The sequence below is a fragment of the Pseudonaja textilis genome, chromosome 6, assembly GCF_049901715.1.
Source record: "Pseudonaja textilis isolate UNSWEBS1 chromosome 6, rPseTex1.2, whole genome shotgun sequence".
In the NCBI taxonomy this organism is placed as follows: Eukaryota; Metazoa; Chordata; class Lepidosauria; order Squamata; family Elapidae; genus Pseudonaja; species Pseudonaja textilis.
In genome coordinates, this window is record NC_141995.1 from 1921867 (window position 1) to 1946153 (window position 24287).

General features: G+C 43.5%; 1 protein-coding gene across 1 annotated transcript in view; it reads left to right on the forward strand.

The window, feature by feature from the left end:
- The window catches only part of ADRA1D (adrenoceptor alpha 1D), a 288706-nt gene that overhangs the window by 27213 nt on the left and 237206 nt on the right, over positions 1–24287 (forward strand). The window contains exon 2 of the mRNA XM_026718949.2: positions 19584–22384. Coding sequence (XP_026574734.1) covers positions 19584–20134 — 551 coding nt within the window. The 3' untranslated portion in view covers positions 20135–22384. The remainder of the gene's footprint in view (positions 1–19583; positions 22385–24287) is intronic.

Consider the following 24287-nt stretch of genomic DNA (forward strand, 5'->3'; position numbering starts at 1 on the left):
AAACTCTACCCTGCAAGGGATGATGGGGTCATTAAAAGAAGATGAATAGTGTTCAAGTGGTGCTCCAGGTCTTTGTCTTTTGCTTTCTTCTCCAGTTCTTTCTCTTCTATTCTGCTATCTGCAGGCACTGCCACATCCACTATTCAGACTTAATTTTGTCTTTCTTATATACAGTTCCTAAGAATAGAATAGAATAGAATAGAATAGAATAGAATAGAATAGAATAGAATAGAATAGAAAATGGAAAATAGAAAATAGAAAATAGAAAATAGAAAATAGAATAGAATAATAGAGAATAGAATAGAATAGAATAGAATAGAATAGAATAGAAAATGGAAAATGGAAAATAGAATAGAATAGAATAGAATAGAAAATAGAATAGAATAATAGAGAATAGAATAGAATAGAATAGAAAAATAGAAATAGAATAGGATAATAGAGAATAGAATAGAATAGAATAGAAAATAGAATAGAATAATAGAGAATAGAATAGAATAGAATAGAATAGAATAGAATAGAATAGAATAGAAAATAGAAAATAGAATAGAATAATAGAGAATAGAATAGAATAGAATAGAATTCTTTATTGGCCAAGTGTGATAGGACACACAAGGAATTTGTCTTGGTGTAAATACTCTCAGTATACATAACATAAAAGAGACATTCGTCAAGAGTCGAGAATCATTAGGTGCAACACTTAATAATAGTCACAGGGTACAATAAGCCATCAAATCATACTAGGAAACAGTCAATATAAATTGTAAGGATACAAGCGACAAAGTTACAGTCATATAATCACAAGTGGGAGGGGATGGGCGATAAGGAGTGAGGAGAAGATTAATAGTAATAGTAGTGCAGACTTTGTAAATAGTTGGACAGTGTTGAGGGAATTATTTGTTTAGCAGAATTATGGCATTGGGGGAAAAACTCCCCTTGTGTCTAGTTGTTCCGGTGTGCAGGGCTCTATAGTGTCGTTTTGAAGGAAGAAGCTGAAACAGTTTATGTCTGGGATGTGAGGGGTCCGTAGATATTTTCACAGCCCTCTTTTTGACTCAGGGTGCAGGATGCAGGTCCTCCGTAGAAGGCAGGTTGGTAGCAATAGTTTTTTTCTGCAGTCCCAGTTATCCTCTGGAGTCTGTGTCTGTCCTGTTGGGTTGCAGAACCAAACCAGACAGTCATAGAGGTGCAGTGTTTCCTGCATTTAACTGCATTTACAAGGAGCTCTGAGCTGGTCTTGGTCCAATGGGGGGGCGGGGGAGATATTAATTGTCGGTTTTGGCGCTAACTCGGCTGTTATTGATAAATGCCAGAAAATGACCGCAAAAAAAAAGACCCAGCTACCATTTAAAAAAAGATAAACAGCATAAATGAGGTTTTCAGATGGAGCTTTGACTATTTCAGCTGGAAGGACAGCTACAGCTACAGATTAACAGAGTTGGAAGGGATCTGGTAGGTCATCTAGTCTAACCCACCCCCACCCAAGCAGACCCTTCACCATTTTTGACAGATAGCAAGCAGTCCAGTCTCTTCTTGAAACCCTGAGCCTTTCCGAAGGAAAATGAAATCTCCAAAGTGAAGAAAAAGGGAGTTGTTTAGGGTGGTTGAGGGGCTCCAGGAACACTTCCGATCCTGCAAATTAGAGGCTCTCTTTCTTTTTATCTTTCAAATCTTTGTTCCTCGTTGGCCTTCTGCACGATTTAGCTAAATGAAAATAAACGGTGTGGCTCTCGCCGGTTAAAGGATTCCTTAATTGAATTCGTTATAGTACATTAAGCCATTGAGTTAGTGGAGTAGGTGTTCAAAAGACCATCTCCTTTTTTTCTCGGTTTGTTAATCTTAGTTTGCAAAAAAAATAAAATAAAAATCAATCCGAATAGAGCTGGGTGGGACCTTGGAGGTCTTCTAGTCCAGCCCCCTGTACCCTATACCGTTTCAGACAAATATCTCTCCTTAAAAACCTCCAGAGAGGAATTTTTTTTTCAGGAGGCGACTGGGCTTTCTTCTGTTTTTTTTTCTTTGAAGACATTTCACTTCTCGTCCAAGAAGCTTCTTCAACTCTGACTGGATGATGGAGGAAGGGAAGGATTGATACTCCTTGCAGACAGCTGGTCATTTGCATCCTTTTAAGGGAGTCCTTGAGGCCACTTGGAGGTTTGTCTCTGCCCTCAGTTGTCCCCAAGGGTGCTTTTGACCCCACCCCCCAAGAGGCAACTGGACTTTCTGGGTTTTTTTTGAAGAAGTTTCGCTTCTCATCCCAGAAGCTTCTTCAGCTCTGACTGGATGGTGGAGAAAGGAAAAGATTTATTCTCTTTGCAGACCACTGGTCATTTGCATCCTTTTAGAGAGTCGTTGAGGCCGCTTGGAGGTTTATCTGTGTCCTCAGTTGTCCCAGAGGTCCTTTTTCCAGGAGGCAACTGGACTTTTTGGTTTTTCTTTTGAAGACATTTCACTTCTCATCCCAGAAGCTTCTTCAGCTCTGACTGAATGGTGGCAGAAGGGAAGGATTTATACTCCTTGCAGACAGCTGGTCATTTGCATCCTTTTAGAGAGTCGTTGAGGCTGCTTGGAGGTTTGTCTGTGTCCTCAGGGATAGTGCAAATGGTTACTATAATCTGCCATTTTCCCCCTGAAAATCCCTTCCTACTCCCACACCTTTCAAGGAGGATTCATCCCAAATTGTATAGCTAAACATCTGTAGAGATTCTCAGTCATCCAGGTGAGGATTGTCCACCAAAGGTGCTTTTTCAGGAGGCAACTGGACTTTCTTGGTTTTTTTTTTCCTTTGAAGATGTTTCACTTCTCACTCTACAGACCTCCAGCAATGAAGCACCCACAACTTCCAGTGGCAGGCTGTTCCACTGGTGAATTGTCCTCCCTGTTAGGAAGTTCCTCCTTAATTCCAGATCGCTTCTCTCTTGGATGAGTTTCCATCCCTTGTTTCTTGTCCTGCCCTCGGGGGCTTTGGAGAATAGCTTGACCCCCTCTTCTTTGGGGCAGCCCCTCAAATAGAGAAGGAACGATATCAAGGGCTGGACCAGATGATTTTTATATTTATTTTGGCTTCAAACTTTGATTGGTTTATCAAAATATAAAATGCCAAGATATGATAATGATGAATAATAATAATAATAATAATAATAATAATAATAATAATAATAATAATAATAATAATAATAATAATAATAATAATAGAAAAATAAGAGGAGAGAGAGGAAGAAGAAAAAGAAAAGATATTGTGTAAAGAGCGGAAAGGCAAGAAAAACGCTCCAACTCTCTTTAGCACAATGGAAAGTAACAACATTACACCTGCAACTTTTTTACTTTTACGCAACACTAGGTACGAGCCATTTCTCTAACAATGAACGTATCCAGTTAGCAAAAACAAAATCAAAGTTTCTTTTCTTTTCTTCATTGCATAAAAATCTGGAAGCAATTTCAAAATAGAAATAAGTCGAGATAGATTCTCTTTTTTGGAGGCAAAAAAAAAAATCCATTTGACCATCTCTGGTTCTCTTTGCTATGAGGGACAATACAGGCTTTCTGTTCACTCATTAATCCTTTATCATAATTTATAGGAAGAAAATCCTCCGTATTGATTTTTTTTTAACCCTAAAGGGAAAAAAACACTTTTTCTGGTTTTGAGATCATTTTTTTTGACCCATTCAAAGCTTCACCCATTCAAAGATGGACAATTTTTTCAACTTGATAAGACTTTCAACTTGGTTCTTCATCCAAGAAGAACAAGTGGAGAAGAAGAAGAAGAAGAAGAAGAAAATACGACAAAATGAGCGAAACATTTTTGCTTATCCACATGGGAAAATATGTGGTGTGCAGACTCCTGAAATGTACATTGTGTCCTAGTCTTAAACGGAATGTTTTACTAAAAAGATGGACCATTTGTCTTCGGCCGCTGAGAAATTAATTGCCTAGATTGTACTGGAGAAGGGCTCTTTGGACGCATGCTGAACATGGGGAGAACATGAAAGGACATTTGATCATGTTTGCAGGACGTGTGAGAAGCCAGAACATTTTGTGTAGAAATACGTGCACTAATTCAGATTATTTTAAAGACAAATGGAAGGGATCGTTTGCAGCTCAGGGTTCAATTGGGACATCCCCGGTGCTCTTTGAGCTTCAGGGGTGGGATTTTACCTGGCTGGACCGGTTCTGTAGTCACTCCTTACCTGGCCTGCGCGTCATCCAACTTGCCTGCGTTTGGTAAGTTGCTATTGTTCCTTTTTTATTTCCCCCGACCATCAGCTGTTCTGCTGTGCGGGGAAATTTAGATTAGCTAGAAAGCAGGAAATCGTTGAATTTCTTGCTTTCTAGCTAATCTAAAAGCAGAGCCGAACCTTCCTTAGGACCGAAGCTTCTATTTTTCAGTGCAGATTCAGGTAGCAGATTGCAGAAAGGTAGATCTCTGAGTGAATCTGTGATTCTGCGACCAATTCAATCTGCTGTGCCTGATTTTGGATAAAAGTTGCTCTTTTTTTATAAAAAAAATTCAATATTTACATACATGGTGTGTTGTGAGTGTAATTTTGTGAGTTTGCGTGCTAGCAAATTTTAAAGTATTAAAAAATTAAATATTTACAGAAATATTTATCATACTTACATACAAGCCACGGTCACCCAGTCATATGACCACCAAGCCACACCCACAAATTAGGCCACACCCACAGAACTGGTTGCTAAGAAATTTGAATTCCACCCCTGCTGAGCTTGGTTGCTTTCTTTCAGACATTTCATGACCCAGCTAGATGACTTCATCAGTACTAGAAGGGAGTGGGGATTGTGGAGAGGAGGAGGAGGAGGAGAACTATGGAATCCTTGAGGCTCTCTGAGCTTGGTTGTTTCCTTGCAGATATTTTATTACCGAACGAGGTGATATCATCAATGCTAGAAGGGAATGGAATTTGCTTTCAGTTTATATTCTAGTGGCTTGTCATTTTGTATAGTTGTGACTTGCCCTGTCAGTCTTCCTGGAGGTTGCTGTTGCTTTCTTTGTCTGAATTGGTAGTTTCTTGATTGGGGTGTTGTTTATAATGCCAACAAACTAAGAACAGGTTAATCAAAGAATCAAACAAGTTTACAATGTGCTATTTTATATTGTTATTGTTATTGTTGTTGTTATATACTATAAGCAAGCCACTGGTATATAACATGAGAACAATCGTCACTCCCTTCTAGCACTGATGATATTACTCAGTTGGGTCATGAAATGTCTGCAAGAAAACAACCTCAGCTCAGAGCACCAAGGACCCCACAGTCCTCCTCCTCCTCCTCCTCCTCTCCTCTCCTCTCTCCTTCTCCTCCCCTTCCCACCCCACACCCTTCTAGCACAGATGATGTTACCTAGTTGGCAAAACCCACCCACCCAACCCCACCAACCCCCCCCCCCCCCCCCCCCCCCCCCCCCCCCCCCCCCCCCCCCCCCCCCCCCCCCCCACCCCCCCCGTTCTCCTCCCTTCCCCCCCCCACCCCTTTTTAATTTTATGAAACATCTGCAAGAAAACCACCCAGCTCAGAGAGCACCAAGGACCCCATAGTCCACCTCCTTCTCCTCCTCCTGCTTTCCACCTCCTTCTCCTCCCCACCTACTCCTTTCTTCCTCCTCCTCTCCTCCTCTTCTCCTCCTCCCCTTTCTCTCTACAAACCCCCCTCCCTTCTAGCACAGATGATGTTACCTAATTGGGTCATGAAACGTCTGCAAGAAAACCACCCAGCTCAGAGACCACCAAGGACCCCATAGTCCACCTCCTTCTCCTCCTCCTACTTTCCACCTCCTTCTCCTCCCCACCTACTCCTTTCTTCCTCCTCCTCTCCTCCTCCTCCCCTTTCTCTCTACAAACCCCCTCCCTTCTAGCACAGATGATGTTACCTAATTGGGTCATGAAACGTCTGCAAGAAAACCACCCAGCTCAGAGACCACCAAGGACCCCATAGTCCACCTCCTTCTCCTCCCCACCTACTCCTTTCTTCCTCCTCCTCTCCTCCTCTTCTCCTCCTCCCCTTTCTCTCTACAAACCCCCCTCCCTTCTAGCACAGATGATGTTACCTAATTGGGTCATGAAACGTCTGCAAGAAAACCACCAAGCTCAGAGAGCCCCAAGGACCCCGCAATTTAAAAACTAATCCACGATTGAACTCAGAGGCTTTTCTTCTCGGACTGATGGATGAACAGCTGGAAAAAAGTGTCACAGAACTTCATTTCTCTGCATGATAACTGCAGTGAGACTATTACATGTTCATACGTGGAAAGGTTCAGTGCTGCCCGCAGTGGAAGAATGGTTAGCAAAGATGACAATTGTATAATTTTAGAATTGTAAGCCATCCAGAGTCACTTGGTTTTACTTGGGTGACTATAGAAACTGAATGAATAAGTAAATAACATAAACAGATGATGGAACTTGCAGAGATAGTTAAACTGACTTCTTTGATTAGAGAAAAAATGGCTTCTACTAGAAACCTACTATAGACTTTTTACATAAAAGGCAAAAAAAAAAAGAGAGGGACTTTTGATTTGTGGTTTGGATGATTAGAAAATATTTGATAATGGAAAAAGAGAGATAGTTTTGGACAACCATAGAATAAGAGATAATGTTGTAATCACACTTGTATTTGCTGAAAAGGAAATCTGGAAACTCTGTGTGTGTGTGTGTGTGTGTGTGTGTGTGCATGTTTTGTGGACATTATTTTTGTACTTTTTCCTTCTCTGTTTTGACCTCTTTTTTCTTTCTTCACTTTGGATTAGCTTCTATCTTTTTTTAAAAAAAATAATAATGACATTTATACTATTACCACCAGCCTACTGGGATCTTTACATGGGGGCTGATCTCTTAATTTGCTTCCAGTGTACATGAATTATTTGGCTAGAGAGCCGGCTGAGTGGACTTTGGGCCAATTCTTCCGTCTCAGCCCAACTCACCTCATAGATTTGTTGTTATACAGAAGAAGAAGAAGAGGAAGGCATGTTGGATATGTTTGCTGTCTTGAGATATTTGTAAAAATAAGAAAGTTTGATTACAAATAAAAGAGAATGGAATGGAATGGAGAGAAGAAAGGGGAGGGGAGGAAAGGAAGGGAAAGGGAAGGAAAGGAAAATATGGAAAGGAAAGGAAGGGAAGGGAAAAAGAAAGGAAAGAAAAAGAAAGGAGAAAAAGGAAGGGAAGGGGAGAAGAAAGGAAAGGAAAAAGGAAAGGAAAATAAGGAGAGGAAGAGAAGGGAAAGGAAGGGAAGGGAAAGAGGAAAGGAAAAGAAAGAAAAGGAAGGGAAGAAGAAAGGAAAGGAGAAAGGAAAGAAGGAAGGGAAAAAGGGAAGGGAAGGAGAAAAGAAAGGAAAAGAAAATAAGGAAAGGAAGGGAAGGGAAAAAGGAAAGAGGAAAGGAAAGGAGAAAAGGAAGGGGAAAGGAAAGGGAAGAAGGGAAGGGAAGGAACAGGGCACTGGCAAGAAAGGAAAAGTAAGAAAACCTGTAACGGATAAAGCCCCAAAGCGGTGACTGTGTGATGGAAGGGTAAAAGAGTTGAAAAGCAAACTTGACCCCGTGTTCCCTTCCGCCCTGCCCGCCCACCTGGCCCTGTTCAGGGTCTCCCTTGTTTCCACCCCCCACCCGCCTTTCCTGGGCATCTGGTCTCTCTGGAGGGGCTCCCCCTAGGTGGGAGGAGGGGGCAAGCAAGGACAGCCCCCCCCTCCCCTCCCCTCCCCTCCCGAGCTGTCAAGGACGATGGGAAAAGATGCACATTTTTTCACACGGAATCCGCGCAGCCAAAAGCTGGAACTTGGCAAATCCCTTCCGTTCTTTTTGGGAAAGAAGCTCAGCTGAGCACTGGGGGGGAGAAAAGCACATTTTGTTTGGCTCTGCAGCTTCAGTTTCCACATAAAGCCCCCTCTCCTTCCCTCTCCCCCTCCCCTCTCTTTCTCATCTCTCTCCCTTCCTCTCTCCCTCTCCTCCCCCTCTCTCTTTCCTCCCTCCCTCTCTCTCTCCCCTCTCCTTTCTACCTCTCTCCCTCTTCCTCTATCTCTCTCTCCCTCTCCCTTTACCCCTCCCCTCCCTCCCTTCCTCTCTCTCTCCTTCTCCCCCTCTCTCTGTCCCTCCTCCTCCTCTCTCCCTCTCCCTCTTTCTATATCTCTCTCTCCCTTTACCCCCCCTCACTCCTCCTCTCTCCCTCTCCCTCTCTCTCTCACTCACCTTCCCTCTCCCCTTCTCTCTCTTCCTCCCCCCCTCTCTCTCACTCCTCCTCTCCTCTCTTCCTCTCTCTCCCCCATTCTTTATCCTCTCCCTCTCCTCTCTCTCTCCCCACTCTCCCTCCTCCCTCCCTCCTCCTCTCTCCCTCTCCTCTCTCTCTCTCTCACTCACCTTCCCTCTCCCCTTCTCTCTCTTCCTCCCCCCTCTCTCTCTCTCCTCCTCTCCTCTCTTCCTCTCTCTCCCCCATTCTTTACCCTCTCCCTCCCTCCCTCTCCCTCTCCACTCCTCCCTCCCTCCTCCTCTCTCCCTCTCCCTCCCTCTCTCTCACTCACCTTCCCTCTCCCCTTCTCTCTCCTTCCTCCCCCTCTCCTCCCCTCTCTCTCTCCTCCTCCCTCTCTCTCCCACTGTCGATTGGGCCAAAGTCACACCGGCTGGCTTTTACAGCTAAAGCAGGACTTGAATTCACTGCCTCCCGCTTTCTACCTGGGGTCCCTTAACCTTGGCCCCCAGAACAAACTGGCTGGGGTTCCCGATTGGTCCAGAATGGGGCCAAGCCACAATTGCCACCCTCTTGAAATCTGTCCCACCATTGAAGGAATGGTTGCTACAGCGAGGGAGTAGCTCTCGGACACCCGGTGCGGGGAACAAATGGGGGGACGATACCCTGAAAAGGGGGACGTGGAAGCTGCACCCGGACATCTGCTCCAGCGAAGAGCGGTAGCCTTTTGAAGATGGAAAGAGTCTGCGTTTGCTTGCCTGCTTTCAAACCCTTTGCAAGCGATTCTTTGTTTTCCAAAAAGCCAGCAGGAAAAGGGAAAGTTTGCAGGAATCAGGGGAGCGGGAGAAAAATATATATATATATATCTCGCTTTTTGTTTTGTTCCTGGTTTTTAAGAAAACCTAACCAGAGCTGGTGGCTTGGTTTTTATCCGAATTCACGGTGGAGAGAATGAAGGTTTTTAGTGGCATTGCTTGCCTTGGAAAAAGCAGCTGAAATTCTTGCAAGGGGGCCAAATTTGAGGCCCCGAGGAGAAACCCCAGCAATTTGTGGTCCACAGTGTCAGGCCGACCTACCCAACTTACTTAATACAGGTAGTCAGTCCTCCACTTACAACTCCAGTTGAGATACTGAATCAGAGAAAAAAAATGAAAGACTATAATTTGATTAAAAACAAGGGTATCCTTATTGGAATTATGTAACTTGTCAAACGTAAATAGGATGAATATTATCTGATTTGTATTAAATAAGTTGTAAAATGTGACTAGATGGGGATATTTTTTAAAAAAATATAATAGTGGCCTCATTAAAAATCAGAAAGGGGATAAATATGGTAAGATTATTAAAATTCAAGATATTAAAAAGTTTACAAAAAGCAAAACGTTAAAAAGATTTAGGGAAGTTTCTAATTTACATCGACATGTTTCCGTATCAATCTAAATTGGTGAGTTATTATTAGGATCACATAAGTTTGTTCAACACTACAAATACGATTAATAATATTTTCTTCGTAGTCAAAAAAGAGGGATATTTAGAATATGGAGATTGACGCAAAAGTAAGATGTTGAAATGGTGGATAATCAAGAAAATATGTGTATTAATATGAAGATTGTCAACGTTATTGAATATGAAGAATATCATATTGGTTTTAAAATGTAAGTATCATGCCCCTGTTGGAGTCTGAATCCAAGGAGGAAGAACTACAGCTGACAGGGAGCGGGAGTGTGGCTCCATTGGCTGTGGAGGAAACTGGGGAAGGGCAAAGTCCGGCTGGGCAGAGTAGGGGGAGGGAGAACAAGGGAGAGGGAGTTCAGAGGAAGAAACAGGCCCACCGCCTCTTCATCCTAGGGCACGCAGGGAGGAATGGAGAAGGGAGCAATGGGGTTTGCCTGGCTTACGGGGAAGGAAAGGGCCCTGATTCCCTTCATTAGCCACACCTGGGAATGAGAGTTTAAAAGAGATGCAAGCTGAGAGCTGCATTTACTGGGAACATGAGCTTATCTTGTGTTGACTTTGGTTATCTGCGTTCCTGGCGTCTTCCCAACTGGGTTGAATTACTGCCATGCCTTCACGCCTGAAATTCCTTCTCTTGCCCTGCCAGACTAATGACCTCATTTTGCTTTGATTGGACTTATAGTTACAGTTTTTGTTGACCACATTTTGGACTTGAATCTCTGCAGCCGGAGAATCAAGAGTTTTTCTCCAGCCCAGAAGGTAACCAGGACATTGTGGGCAAAGTTGGAGCTAACAAAGGGACTCCTACTGATTGTCTGATTGTGTTGCCTTTGTGCCACGCCCTTTAGGTCATCACAGTAAGACACTCTGGTACCACACAGTTCACACAATGATATGTTTTGAGAAACCCTAGAGAGGCAGCAACTTGTGGTTCACCTTGTCAGGCCGACCTACCGAACTCACTTAATACAGGTAGTCGTCGATCTAATACAGGTAGTATTAATACTTAATACAGGTAGTCGTCGACTCCAATCGAGCCCCAAAGGTATGTCACCAAGCGAGACATCGGTTAGGTGACTTTTCTCCCCGTTTTGCGACTTTCCTCACCGCATTTGCTAGGGGAATCACCGCCGTGGTTGAAACGAGCGACACCGTGGTTAAGTGAATCTGTCTTCCTCGTGGACTCGGGCGGTCAGAAGGTCGCAAAAGGGGGTCACGTGACCACCACCACCCCCGGGGACATGGCAACCATCATAAATAGGAGTCAGTCACCAAGCGTCTCTCTATTTTGGGTCACATCACCAGGGGGATGGTGCCACAGTTGTAAGTTGTGAAAAACAATACCAATCACTTTGGTCAGGGCCATTGTAATGGTCGAACGGTTGCTCAGTGAACTGTTGTAATTCGAGGACTACCTGTACTTCTGCTGTGGTTAGCTGACAGCAGGTGCAGACAGCTGAGGAGAGCGAGGACTCAGATGAGGGGCCAGGACCATCAGAGAGTGGTCTGCTGCCATCAGAGATGGTGGGGGCTGACAGCAGCGATGAGGAGGTTCCTGAGGAGCCTGTGCTAAGTATGCATGCGTGCAGGGCTGCTCGCAGGAAAGAGCAGCTGCAGCAGCACGGGCGACTCGGGAGTAAGGCTGCAAGGTAATGGCCCCTCCTTCAAGAAGATAAAAGCCAGCCGTGAATCGGACGTTCTTTGCAGGAAGCAAAGACGTTTTGAAACTCCAGCCTCGTGGACATTGCAGTATCTTAAGTTGGTATTTGAAGACTCTTGTGTTGTAAAATATTTCTAGGTAACCTTATCTGTGATTCTTGGCAGCCTCGCAGAGTTCTGGCAAGGTTCGTGCTTATCAAAGTTAATTAGTTTGCAGCAGCCTTTTAACCCGGGATTCGTAAAAATCATTAAAAGGTTTCTGTTCCCTTTGGTTCGTGTTTGTTTTATTGGAAAAGAGTTTGGGTCAGAACAACTTCAGAGAAAGACAAGGAAGAAGAAGCCAAGCCCACCCACCCAAGTTGTGGAGTTGTGCATAATGGTGGCAGAATTCAGCGCTTGCCTTTTTCAGGGTGGAAGGAACTCCTAGTTGCGCAGTCTTTTGTGCAACAGACACACCCACTTGAACACACACACACACACACACACACACAGACACACAGACACACAGGAATCCTTTTTTTAATATTTTTTTTTTATTTTTTAACAACAAACATAAACATAGAACAATACATAAAACCTTCTTTCAATTTATACAGCGTGTTGGTTGGTATATATTTCTTGTGCACAATACCTGTAACCATTCCATCTGAGTCCTCGCTCTCCTTAGTCTGCTTATAATTTATATTCAAATTATATTGATCAACTTTCACATCATAATATGTTATTATTACATCATCATTGAATTTTAACTGCAACTTCACATTATCCTTTTCGAGCAAATCTCAATTTTTACCAATTCTAAATAATATCATAACAATCAGCTATACTATTGTATTCTCTTTGCTATTGTATCACATTTATATGATAATATATTTCACTTTCCTATTTTTCTATCTAGCCATTCCTAAAGTAAATCCCATATTTTATACTATTCTTTTACTTCTTGCTCTCTAATTGCCAGCAGGTTAATCTACTCATTTCTGCCCGTTCCATTATTTCCTTTTTTCACCTCACACACAGAGGAATGAATCCTTGCTTGGGCCAAACCGGGAGTTGCAGAAGGAATAAATCTTCATTTTGTTGTGTAACAGATCACTTAGCAGGACACACAACAGAAGCATTGTGAAGCGGTGGAGCAGAAGGATAATTTGGCTGGACCTGATGGGACGGCGTTCTGTTTTTTTCCCCTGTGGGGGAGAAAAGGGGGCCAGCGAGGGAACATGGCCACAAGAGAAGCTTTTATTTATTTTTATTTTCTTCCTTGTTTCTGTGGACTTCCGTTCTTTTTCCTTATATTTATATATATATATATATATATATATATATATATATATATATATATATAACTAGCTGGATACTCGTGCTTTGCTACGAAACTATGTGGTGGGGCTTAGTTTTTTGAGAGGAAAATAAGGGGAAGAAATTCTGCCTCTGCCTACCGGCCTCCATCGGTATTCATCTGGCTAGCATCCTGTCTGTGTGTGATAGATTTAACAGATTTAACAGATCATCAGAGTTGGAAGGGACCTTGTAGGTCATCTAGTCCAACCCCCCGCCCAAGCGGGAAACCCTACACCATTTCTGACAGGTGGGCGTCCAGTCTCTTCTTGAAAGTCTCCAGGGGATGAAGCTCCCACAACTTCTGAGGGAAACTTCTGTTCCATGGGTTGATTGTTCTCACTGTCAGAAAGTTTCTCCTTATTTCCAGGTTAAATCTCTCCTTGTTCCGTTTCCATCCATTATTCCTTGACTGGCCTACAGGCGCTGACAGAGTTGAGGGCTGTTTGGAAACTGAAACAGTATTTGCTGTGTGAGCAAGGAGACAGCAAGAAGCCTGGGTGTGGCTTAGCTCAACTGTTCTGTACTAAAGCTGCTTGGTGCTGCTATGAAACTGAAACTCCTCTGCCTGTGTTTTGCATTTGGAAGAGATTTCTTTCCAGGTGGGGAGGGGGAGTAGAACTCCTTAGCATCAGAGCGTGTTAATAATAATAATATAGGAAATACTCTGATGGTCGTTTTGAAAAATCTTTTCTTAGTGAGCATCTAGAAGCCAAGAGGAAGATACAGGTCAAATTTCAAGTTTGTAGGCTTTACGGTTCTGGAGATTTTGTGATGATGCCTGAGGGGTATCTTCACTTTTATATAGATAGATACATAGATTTTATTCATGGTTTATTTCTTTGACATCCATAAGTCCTTAGTGAACAGCATGTTGTCTGGGACGATATACTTTATACGCAATACTACTAATAATGATACTATTTAAATAAACATAATCATAATCTTTCCACTTCTAACATTTTCATGTACATTGTAATTATAATACATTCCATTATATATCAGTACACATAATCTTATTTTCCCAATTTCTACTTTCTACCCCATTTTTTCCTAACTCTTAGTAAAATATCCATCATATTAAGAAGTGTTCTATCTCTATCTGTCATCTCTTCATCTTTTTAAAATGTCAACTCTTATTGGGCAGTGGTTTTTAAACCACTTTTAAGCAGCAAATGTGAGAACAGACCAACGTAAATGTGAATCGACAGTCAAGCCTCCAAATGTAAATCACGTGACCACAGAGGACGCTGCAATGGTCATAAGTGTGAAACATGGTCATAAGTCATGTTTTTTTCAGTGCTGTTGTAACTTCGGTCACTAAGCGAACTGCTGTTAAGTCAAGGACTACCTGTACTTAGTTTGTGTTAAGTGAGTCACACATCCATTTTTATAACCTTATTTTGCCACAGTTGTGAGGGGAATCTCGGGGTCACTAAGTGAATTTGGCTTTTCTCCCCTGTTGACTTTGCTTTTTGGAAGCCGGCTGGGAAGGTCAGAAATGGGGATGGGGAAATGGACATAAGCATGAGGACTTTGGTCATAAGTGTGAGAACTGAAAAAACGAGGATGAGGAAATGGACATAAGTGTGAGGACTTTGGTCATAAGTGTGAGGACTGAAAAAGCGAGGACTGAAAAAATGAGGATGAGGAAATGGACATAAGTGTGAGAACTTCAGTCATAAATGTGAGGACTGATAAAATCACTTTTTTTAGTGCCCTTGTAGTATCGACCGTCGTTAAACAAATGGACGAATTGTGGTTCCTGCTTTTTAACTGCAATAGGTATTGTATGGTTTGGGTTTATTAAAAAAATTATGTTTAAAATGTGGGATACGCCATCACAGTTAACGTTGGAGAATTAGAGAAATAAATGTTATTAGAGAAATTTTTAAAAAATCCTTTCAAGCTACAAGAGAAGAGACAGGCGGCTGAGGAGATATTTTTAAAAAAATCCGGCTGGATTTTTGGCCTTTGCGGTGCCTGAGTCAGAATGGGAGAAATATATATATTTATATAAATATATATATTTATATATATATATTCCAGTTCATCGAGATCATAAAGAAACAAAACTTACAACCTAGCGACCTACTAGTAAGCTTCGATGTCATATCCCTCTTCACCCAAGTGCCAATAAAAGAAGCCTTGACAGCCATCCAAAACAAATACAACCCCCCCAAGCACATCCTAGATCTAACCAACCACTGCCTATCCAATACTTACTTCACCTACAATGGACAAAAATACAAACAAATAGAAGGAGCACCCATGGGATCACCCCTCTCACCTGTCATCGCAAACCTCTACATGGAACACTTTGAAACACAAGCTCTAGAAAAATACGACCACAAACCCAAACTCTGGCTCAGATACATAGATGACACCTTCATAATCTGGCCACACGGGAAGAAAAACTGAACAACTTCCTCACATACCTCAACAGCCTACACCCCAAAATACAATTCACCATGGAAACAGAAGCCAACAATCAACTTCCCTTCCTAGATGTCTTGGTATACAAAAGATCCAATGGCTCCCTAGGACACACCATCTACCAGAAGAAAACACATACTAACCGCTATCTACATGCACTCTCACACCACCACCCAGCACAGATCAATTCCGTAGCCAAGACACTCATCTCCAGAACAAAATGCTTAGCCGATGAACAACACCAAAAACCGAACTACACACTCTCACCAACGTACTTACAGCCAATGGATTCCAAAGAAAGAAGATTACCCACCTAATCCAAAAAGAAAAACCCCAACCAAAATCCAAGACAGAGAACAAGAAAACGGCAAAGCCCTCCTCCCATATATAAAAGGCACTACAGACAAAATTAGCAAGATCCTCCAAAAACACAACATCAAAACAGCATTCTGCACAAACAGAAAAATATCCACCATCCTAAGAAACCCCAAAGACAAAATCGAATTAGAAAACCAAGGAGTATACGAAATCCCCTGCACTGCCTGCCCTACCACATACATTGGACAAACTAACAGAAGAATAAGTGCACGCATTGAAGAACATAAGAACTCTATCAAAAAAGAAGAAACGACCTCTTCCCTGGTCCAACACCTCAAAGCCACAGGACATGAAATTGATTTTAAAAATACCAGAACTATCGCCAAAACCGAACACTTCAACAGCAGAATAATCAGAGAAGCCATAGAGATAGAAAAACGCCCACACAGCATGAACAAACGAGATGACACCTCCCGCCTTCCAGCCATTTGGAAACCCGCCCTCATGAACAGACGAGTACCTAACATGAAGAAGGACACCAGACCCACACCCATGAGAGCCACACAAGATGCCACCACCACACTTCCATGTAGAAAACAGACTCCCACCCATTCAGAAAATGAGAAACGACCATGGGCCAGAAGCTGCACTGCAGCTGCATCACTACCCACTTCAAACCCCTCTGAGCCATACATGAAGCAAACCGACACCCACTATGAAGATGCAGCAGGACCACGAACTAGAAGCCAAATAGCAAGATCACAACTCACCAGCTCAAATCCCCAGCAACTAAGACTAACCTGAGCACAACCAAGCCCCACCTGAACAGAACACGCCTCCAACCAATCAGAACACGGCTAACCCCCAACCAATCAGAACACAGCCAAACCCCTACCAATGAGAACACACCCCCACCCAATCAGAACACAGCCAAGCCCCCACCCAATCAAGTCCCACCCCACTGGCAGTTAAAGGAGGAAGCAGCTGCAATCTCACATTACTCTGAGAAGCACAGAGCCGGAGACAGAAGCCTGAAGATGATGAATGAGGCGTCATCGAAACGTTGCCTAGATACTTGAATCTTACGCGGGAGAAAACCCGAACAACCAAAGATCCACACACAAATACCGCGAGAACCTCAGAAAACATATATATATATATATATATATATATATATATATATATATATATATATATATATATATATATATATATATATATTCAGAAGAGATGAGGTTGCATTAGAGCTCCCATTGTGGGCTGCCAACCTGAAGAGTTGAGCTTAAGAATGAAAAATTAATAGAATTAAGGGGAAATTTCCTGTCAGTGTGAACAAATCATCAGTGGAATGGCTTCCCTCCAGAAACTGTACTTGCTCCAACCACGGAGGGTTTTTTTTTAAAAGAAACTGGACGGCCCTTTGTCTGAAATGGTAGAGGGTTTCTTGCTTCAGCAGGGGGTCAGACTAGAAGACCTCCAAGGTCCCTTCCAGCTCTGTTATTCTGTAAAAGTTCAGAAGAGAAGAACTAGGGGTGATATGATAGCACTCTTCTGGTGTTTGAGGGGCTGCCCCAAAGAAGAGGGAAGCGCCAGAACACCCGAGGGCAGGACAAGAAGCAACGGATGGAAACTCGTCAAGGAGAGAAGCTACTCAGGACTGAGGAGGAAGTTCCTGAGTAATTAAAACAATTCACCAGTGGAACGACTTGCCACCAGAAGTTGTGTGTGCTCCAGCAGTGGACAGCCATCTGTTTTTAAGAAGAGACTGACAGCCGTTTTGTCTGAAAGGGTAGAGGGTCTCCTGCTTGAGCAGGGGGTCAGACTAGAAGACCTCCAAGGTCCCTTCCAACTCTGCTATTCTATATTCTGTAATCCTATCTGTTTTTCAGGGCAGCAAGTAGGTTGATCTGGTTTGTTAATCTTTGGAGAGAGACTCAACAAGCTAAATTCTCCATAGATAAGGGTTCAGTCCTCTTTACACGACCAGTTTCTCCGCTGTGACCACTTGACTTGACTTATGACCAGTCTCTTAGCAACCATTCAGCATTACAAATGGCCAAAAACACGGGACTTAACGATCCAGATTCGAAGTTCCCGCAGTCACATTCGGGACCCTCCGAGCAACGAAAATGTTTTCAGGGAATTGTAGCCCCAAATTTAAGTGAATGATAACAAACGCCCGTTGTTGAGCGGGACGTTTGTTAAGCGAGTTTTGCCCCATTTTATGACCTTTCTTGCCACCAGGGTGAAGCGAATCTCTGCCAGTGATAAGTCCATAACACGGTCGTTAAGTGAATCTGGCTTCCCCATTGACTTTGCTTGTCAGAAAGTCGCAAAAGGGGATCCCGTGACCCTACAACCCTTTCATCATCTCCTTTTAATGACCCCATAATCCTTTGCGGGGTGGATTCTGGGCAACTGAATGGAGCAAGCAGAGTGTTTTAATGGCCGGATGCCCTTCCTGTCACGAGGACAGAGTTTTGTTCGGCGGATAGATTCTCAGAGTGTGTCCAGCGAAAGAAATACCTGCCTCTACCTAAAATCAAACTCACAGCCTCCTGATTGTGAGGTGAGAGCACCACTCCAAACCCCACCACACTTTGACCGTCATAAATACAAGCCCCTTGCCAATTGTTTGACCACATGACTATGAGGATGCTAAAACAGTCATAAGTGTGAGAAACGGCCGTAAGTTGCTTTTTTTTAGTGCCATTGTAATTTCAAAAGGCCACTAAACGAACATTGTACGTCGAGGACAACCTATCCATGACGCCCTACAAAAGCAACTTTCTTCCCTAAATCAAGGTTTCTCCATCTTGGCGTCTTTTAAGATGGTAGATTTCAACTTCCTGCGCTGCATTCTAGGAACTTGATATGAAATAATGAAAAATAAAATTATTCTGAGGAGGAGGAGCCCGTGTGTGTTTTTCTCCCCTTTGGAGATTTTTGAAGCTTTTTTTTTTAGGGCCTCTAAACGTCCAGCTGATCCCTTTCGAGCCTCTTTGACACTCGGATTTAGCCTCGATTCCTTGCTAGCGCCGGCTTTGTAACCCGTAATATGACTTAACAGTAGAGTCACGCAGAATCGTGATTCATCGAAGACGAAAAAGCATTTGGACTGAGTCAGAAACTTATTTTTAGAACTCCTCAGGGCAACAGTCGGCTTGGAAGAGGGCAAGGGAGCCCCCTGCTGGGAGAGATTACAGTTTGGACAGAAATCTGGAAGGACATCAGTAACCGATAATCAGGGTTGGAAGGGACCCTGTAGGTCATCTAGTCCAACCCCCTGCGAAAGCAAGAAACCCTAAGCCACTTCTGACAGATGGGAGTCCAGTCTCTTCTTTTAAATATATATATATGTTTTCTGAGGTTCTCGCGGGTATTTGTATGTGCACAGAGCCAAAGACAGAAGCCTGAAGATGATGAATGAGACTTCATTGAAACGTTGCCTAGATACTTCGAATCTTATGCGGGAGAAAACCCGAACAACCAAAGATAGATAGATCTATCTATCTATCTATCTATCTATCTATCTATCTATCTATCTATATACATACATACATACATACATACATACATACATACATACACACATACATTTTTCTTTGGTATACATAAGTGCTTAATAAACAGTGTATTGCCTGGATCAATAATAATAATAATAATAATAATAATAATAATAATAATAACAACAACAACAACAACAACAACAAGCATCCTAAATGCTTGGGAAGTGTCCAACTAGTGATTTGTGATACGAAACCCAGCATAGTTATCTCGTTTGCTGTGTCCACTGCTTATTCTTGTGAACGTGTCATTGCCTGCTTTAATGACCTCTAATTTGCATTTAGAGACCTGCTCCTTTGATATGTGGAATGCATCTGGGTAACTTATTTGGGGTTTAAGGTCGTTTAAGTAAAACATTTCTCCCGTTTGCTGTTTTTGCTTGATTTAGTTTCAGATTGACTGTCAGTACTCTAGCAGAGATGCCCATTCTCAGCCCGGGGTGGCTTCTGATCATGTTTGAGGGGAGATGGGGAGAGCATAGAGAGGGATAAAATGTGTTTTGATACGAAACTTTCCCCAGAAGGGTGAGCACCCAATCCCAGCTCCTCTTCAGGAAACGGATGGAGCTTGCTTTGTTCTAGCAGGACCCTTCCACCATCTCAAGCCTTCTTCCATCTTGTTTTTCAGGTTCTTTCTTCCCTTCCCTGAAGCCCTCGGGAGTCGCCTTCAAGATTATCTTCTGGCTGGGCTACTTCAACAGCTGTGTGAATCCCATCATCTACCCCTGCTCCAGCAAGGAGTTCAAGCGAGCTTTCACCCGCCTGCTCAAGTGCCAGTGTCGGCGGAGGAGGCCCATCTGGAGGGTTTATGACCACCCTTGGCGAGGGGCCTCCATCAACGGCTCCAGCCGCTCCCGGATCTCCACCCTCAACGGGTCCTTCATATTGAACTCCCGCAGCTTGGAACGGTCCAGCAAGAGGAGGACTCTGAACTGCAAGCGGTGGAGGATATTTTCTCCTTCCCACAAACCCACCATCCAGCTGAAGGAGAAGATGAACAGCCTCTCCCACAAGATTCGTGGGAGCTCCCTCCGGGGCGGCATGGCGGCTTCCTTCAAAACCGAGGTGGAGTCGGTTTCCATTGGCATCCCCAATGACTTCTTGGAATGCATCGACTATCAAATGTACGACGATCTGACGGACTCCGAATCGTGTGGGCTTAAAGAAACGGATATTTGACACAATGGGGGTTGTTGTTTTGGTTGTTTTTTTTTCTGGATCCCGTTGGGTTTGTCTCCATCTTATAAGTGGACAAAGGCGGGTGCACTCCATGAGTGAGACAGGTAGACTAACCAAGGTAGTCACAGCCCGTTGGTAGAAATCCATGCTTCGCATACGGAAGAAGGCCCCATTTTCCCTTTGACCCACAAGGCGCACTTTCGGCGGGTCCTTAGAACTCTCCAAGCTGGGTGGTTTCTTGGCAGATGTTTCATGACCCTACTAGGTAACACAGGGGTGGGATTCAAAAATCCCAGCAACCAGTTCGCTGCCCGGTTGCTGGGTGGACATGGCCTACTGGGACGACCATTTTTCACCTTTCCCAGAGTCCGGAGGCTTCCCTCGGGCCTCTGGGAGGCCGAAAACAGCCTCCCCTGGGCCCTGGAGGCCCTCCGGAAGCCGGATGTCAGTGCTCCAGTAGTTACCCCCCCCCCCATTTAAATCATGAGTCTCTAGCCGGATATTCAAAGCTTAAAGAAGAGAAAAACATGCCGGTGCTACCTGGGTGTAGCCAACTCTGAGACCACATCATTCATTGTCACCCTTGACCCTGTTTTTTCCCTCACCCCCTGTGTGTATTATAATTCATATTCTCCAATGGGACACATCCATAGCCAAAAGTCATCCATCAGGCTCTTCGGTTAGATATTTGCGTGGCAGAAACTTCGGTCACCTAGAAACTATCTGTGAAAACATTTACGGGATGCAGTTTCGGTTTTGCAAGCTGCCTCACTGGTTCCCCCTCCCTTTCTGCTGGCAACTCTAAAAGACCAGAGGAATATTTTATGAGTTGACACCGGAAACAGGCCCGTTTCCAGACTTCCAGAAGGCCCGTTTTCCCCCTCCCAGAGCCTTCGCACAGACCGTGCACTTACCTGCATCCAAAATGGGTCACGTGGAGGGGAGGGGCAAGAAGGGCGGGGCCAGCCGGTCAGTTCAACTACCAGTTCAGCGAACCAGATGCAAATTTAACAACCGCTTCGCCCAAACCGGTCTGAACTGGCTGAATCCGCCCCCCCTGAGGTAACATCATCAGTGCTAGAAGTGGGGTTAGGTTTTCTCTCTATTTTTATACATGCAACCCCACTCTTTTCTAGCACTGATGGTGTCACCTAGTTGGATCATGAAACATCTTCGAGAAAAGCACGAAGCTCAGAGAGCCACCCAAAACCCTCACAGTTCAACCCTCAACTACAAATATTCTCGCTTATTCGTATACATTCCCGGGTCTCCGATGAGTAAGAGCAGTTATATCATAACCCTGGTGGGAAACGGAGTTGCAGTTAGCAAAAGAAGGTCAGGTGGCCATGATGTTGAGAAAGTTATGTACAGCTAGTCCTCAACGTATGATCACAATTGAGCCCCAGATTTCAGTTGCTAAAGGAGACTGCTGTTAAATGAATTCTGCCCCATTTTTCTTGCCACCGTTACTAAGTGAATCATTGCAATTTAAGTTAAGGCTGTAAAACCTGGCATGACTGCCTGAACAGTTACCAAGCATCCGAATCCTGATCAGGTGACCATGGGTTCACTGCGATGGTCATAAGTTTGAAAAATGGCCGTAAGTCATTTTTCCAGGGCTGTCGTAACTTCGAACAGTCACTAAATGGATGCTTATGAGTCGAGGACAGTTGCAAGCAGTTGTAAGTGAGCCTCCAATACTGTACTCTAGGTTTGAGTTGTCTTGGTCTTGGAATATTTCTTCAAAAACGTTGTGCAGGTTTTTAGTTGTATAATCAGCGTTATACTATGCCAAACATTTTGATTCTTTGCAAAAAAAAAAAATTTCATTTTCCCTCCGTGTTTTTACTTTCTTTTGATGGAAAAGATAGTTTTGGTTCTGAAAATGTGTCCAAGCCGCAATAGGAGGAATTGGTTGAATCAAAACCATCTCATGTTGTCAACTAGAGGATATTGTGAGGAGAGAGAATAGTTCATACATCGCCTTGGACGAAAGAAAATTTAACAAATGATCGAATTATTCCAAGATTTCTCTACTTGCAAAGCAACCTGGATATCTCTTGAGAAGAAGATACTTATTGCCTTCCCATTAGGACAATATTTGGCATGGCTTAAGATGAATTTGGGGGTCTTGGTCATCGTGGGCGTGGGGGAAGGGCTAACCATGGAAGCAGAACTGACAAGTTGGTTAAAGGGTTTGATGTGATCCATATACCCGATCAGTCAAGTGCTTCTGCTCCGGATGTTGATGTCGAAACTCCCAGAATTCCCAGTCAAAAGCGGCTGGAAAGCACACCCTTCCCATTAGGACAATGTTTGACGATGCTAGGATGTCTGGACTTCAACTCCCAAAATTCCACAGTCAAAATGCTGGCTGGGGAATTCTGGGAGCTGAAGTCCTCACACATCTTTCCTTCCCATTAGGACAATGTTTGGCCATGCTAAGATGTCTGGACTTCAAGTCCCAGAATTCCACAGTCAACGTACTGACTGGAGAATTCTGGGAGTTGAAATCCACCCATCTTCAAGGTTGTAAAATCACAGCATTAGGGAAAGGAAAATCAACCACAAAATAGTTCTTCTTTGTTGTGATTTCATAGGTCACAACTGACTTCATCCGATGCATTAAGTTAATTGAGAAAAAAAAAGACCAAAAAATAAGCCAGGTTCTGCAGCAGAATCATGGATGGAGGAAGCCAAGTTAATAACTTACCGAAGTAGTTATTTCTACTTTATTTAAAGTACTACAATGTCCTGGACTGTCAGTTCCAAGTTAGCCCAAAATAATTGTCTCCAAAATATTCCACTTGCAGTAGAACAGGAACTCACCCAAGTCCGTGGACATTGTATTTTGCCAAGTGATTTGGCACAAGGATTCCTAACTATCCCGCAGAATAAAAATAAATACAGAATAACAGGATTGGAAGGGACCTTGGAGGTCTTCTAGTCCAACCCCTTGCTCAAGCATTGTACCATTCCAGACAAAATGCAAGAGTCAGAATTCAACATCTCATAATATATTGTATAACTTTCAGGCCCAGCGTGTGAGCCAAAATCAGTGGCCCAACTTGGCTACCTGCTCACTGTCTAACAGGAAGGCCAGCCTTGAAAAAAGGGACAATAATACAGGTGGTCCTCAATTTACAATCATAACTGAGCCCAAAATATCTGTTGCTAAGTGAAACATTTTTAAAGTGAATTTTGACCATTCTGACCACAATCATTAAGTGAATCCCTGCAGTTGTTAAGTGAATGACATGGTTGTTAAGTGAATCTGGCTTCCCTCATTAATGTTCTGACTCAAACCCTTTTCCAAGAAAACAAACATGAACCAAAGGGAACAGAAACCTTTTAATGATTCTTGCGAATCCCCAGTTTAAAGGCTTCTGCAAACTAATTAACTTGGATAAGCACAAACTTTGCCAAAACTGTGCAAGGCTGCCAAGAATCACAGATAAGGTTACCTAGAAATATTTTACAACACAAGAGTCTTCAGATACCAACTTAAGATACTGTAATGTCCACGAGGCTGAGTTTCAAAACGTCTTTGCTTCCTGCAAAGAATGTCCGATTCACGGCTGGCTTTTATCTTCTTGAAGGAGGGGCCATCACCTTGCAGCCTTACTCCCAAGTTGCCCGTGCTGCTGCAGCTGCTCTTTCCTGCAAGCAGCCCTGCGTGCATGCGCACTTGGCCCAGGCTCCTCGGGAACCTCCTCATCGCTGCTGCTAGCCCCCACAATCTCCGAAGGCAGCAGTCCACTCCCTGATGGTCCTGGCCCCTCATCTGAGTCCTCGCTCTCCTCAGCCGTCCACACCTACTACCGGCTAACCACAACAATGAACTTTGCTTGTCTGAAGGTCACATGTGACCCCAGGACATTGCAACTGTCATAAATAGGGTTGCCAAGCATCTGAATTTTGCTCGCAGGACCGTGGGGAGGCTGCAAGGTCATGTCTGAAAAAGGATTTTAAAAACTCCCTTTTTTTCCCCAGTGCCGTTGCATCTTTGAACGATCACTAAATGTCCCAAAGAATGATTTGCAACTTTGTCGAATTTTACAAAGCGCTTTCAGAAAATCCCCTCCTGCAATCTTCTAAATCAGTTTTTGTTTTTGTTTTCAATTTTGGTAACTTTAAAAATGGTCAGACTGGA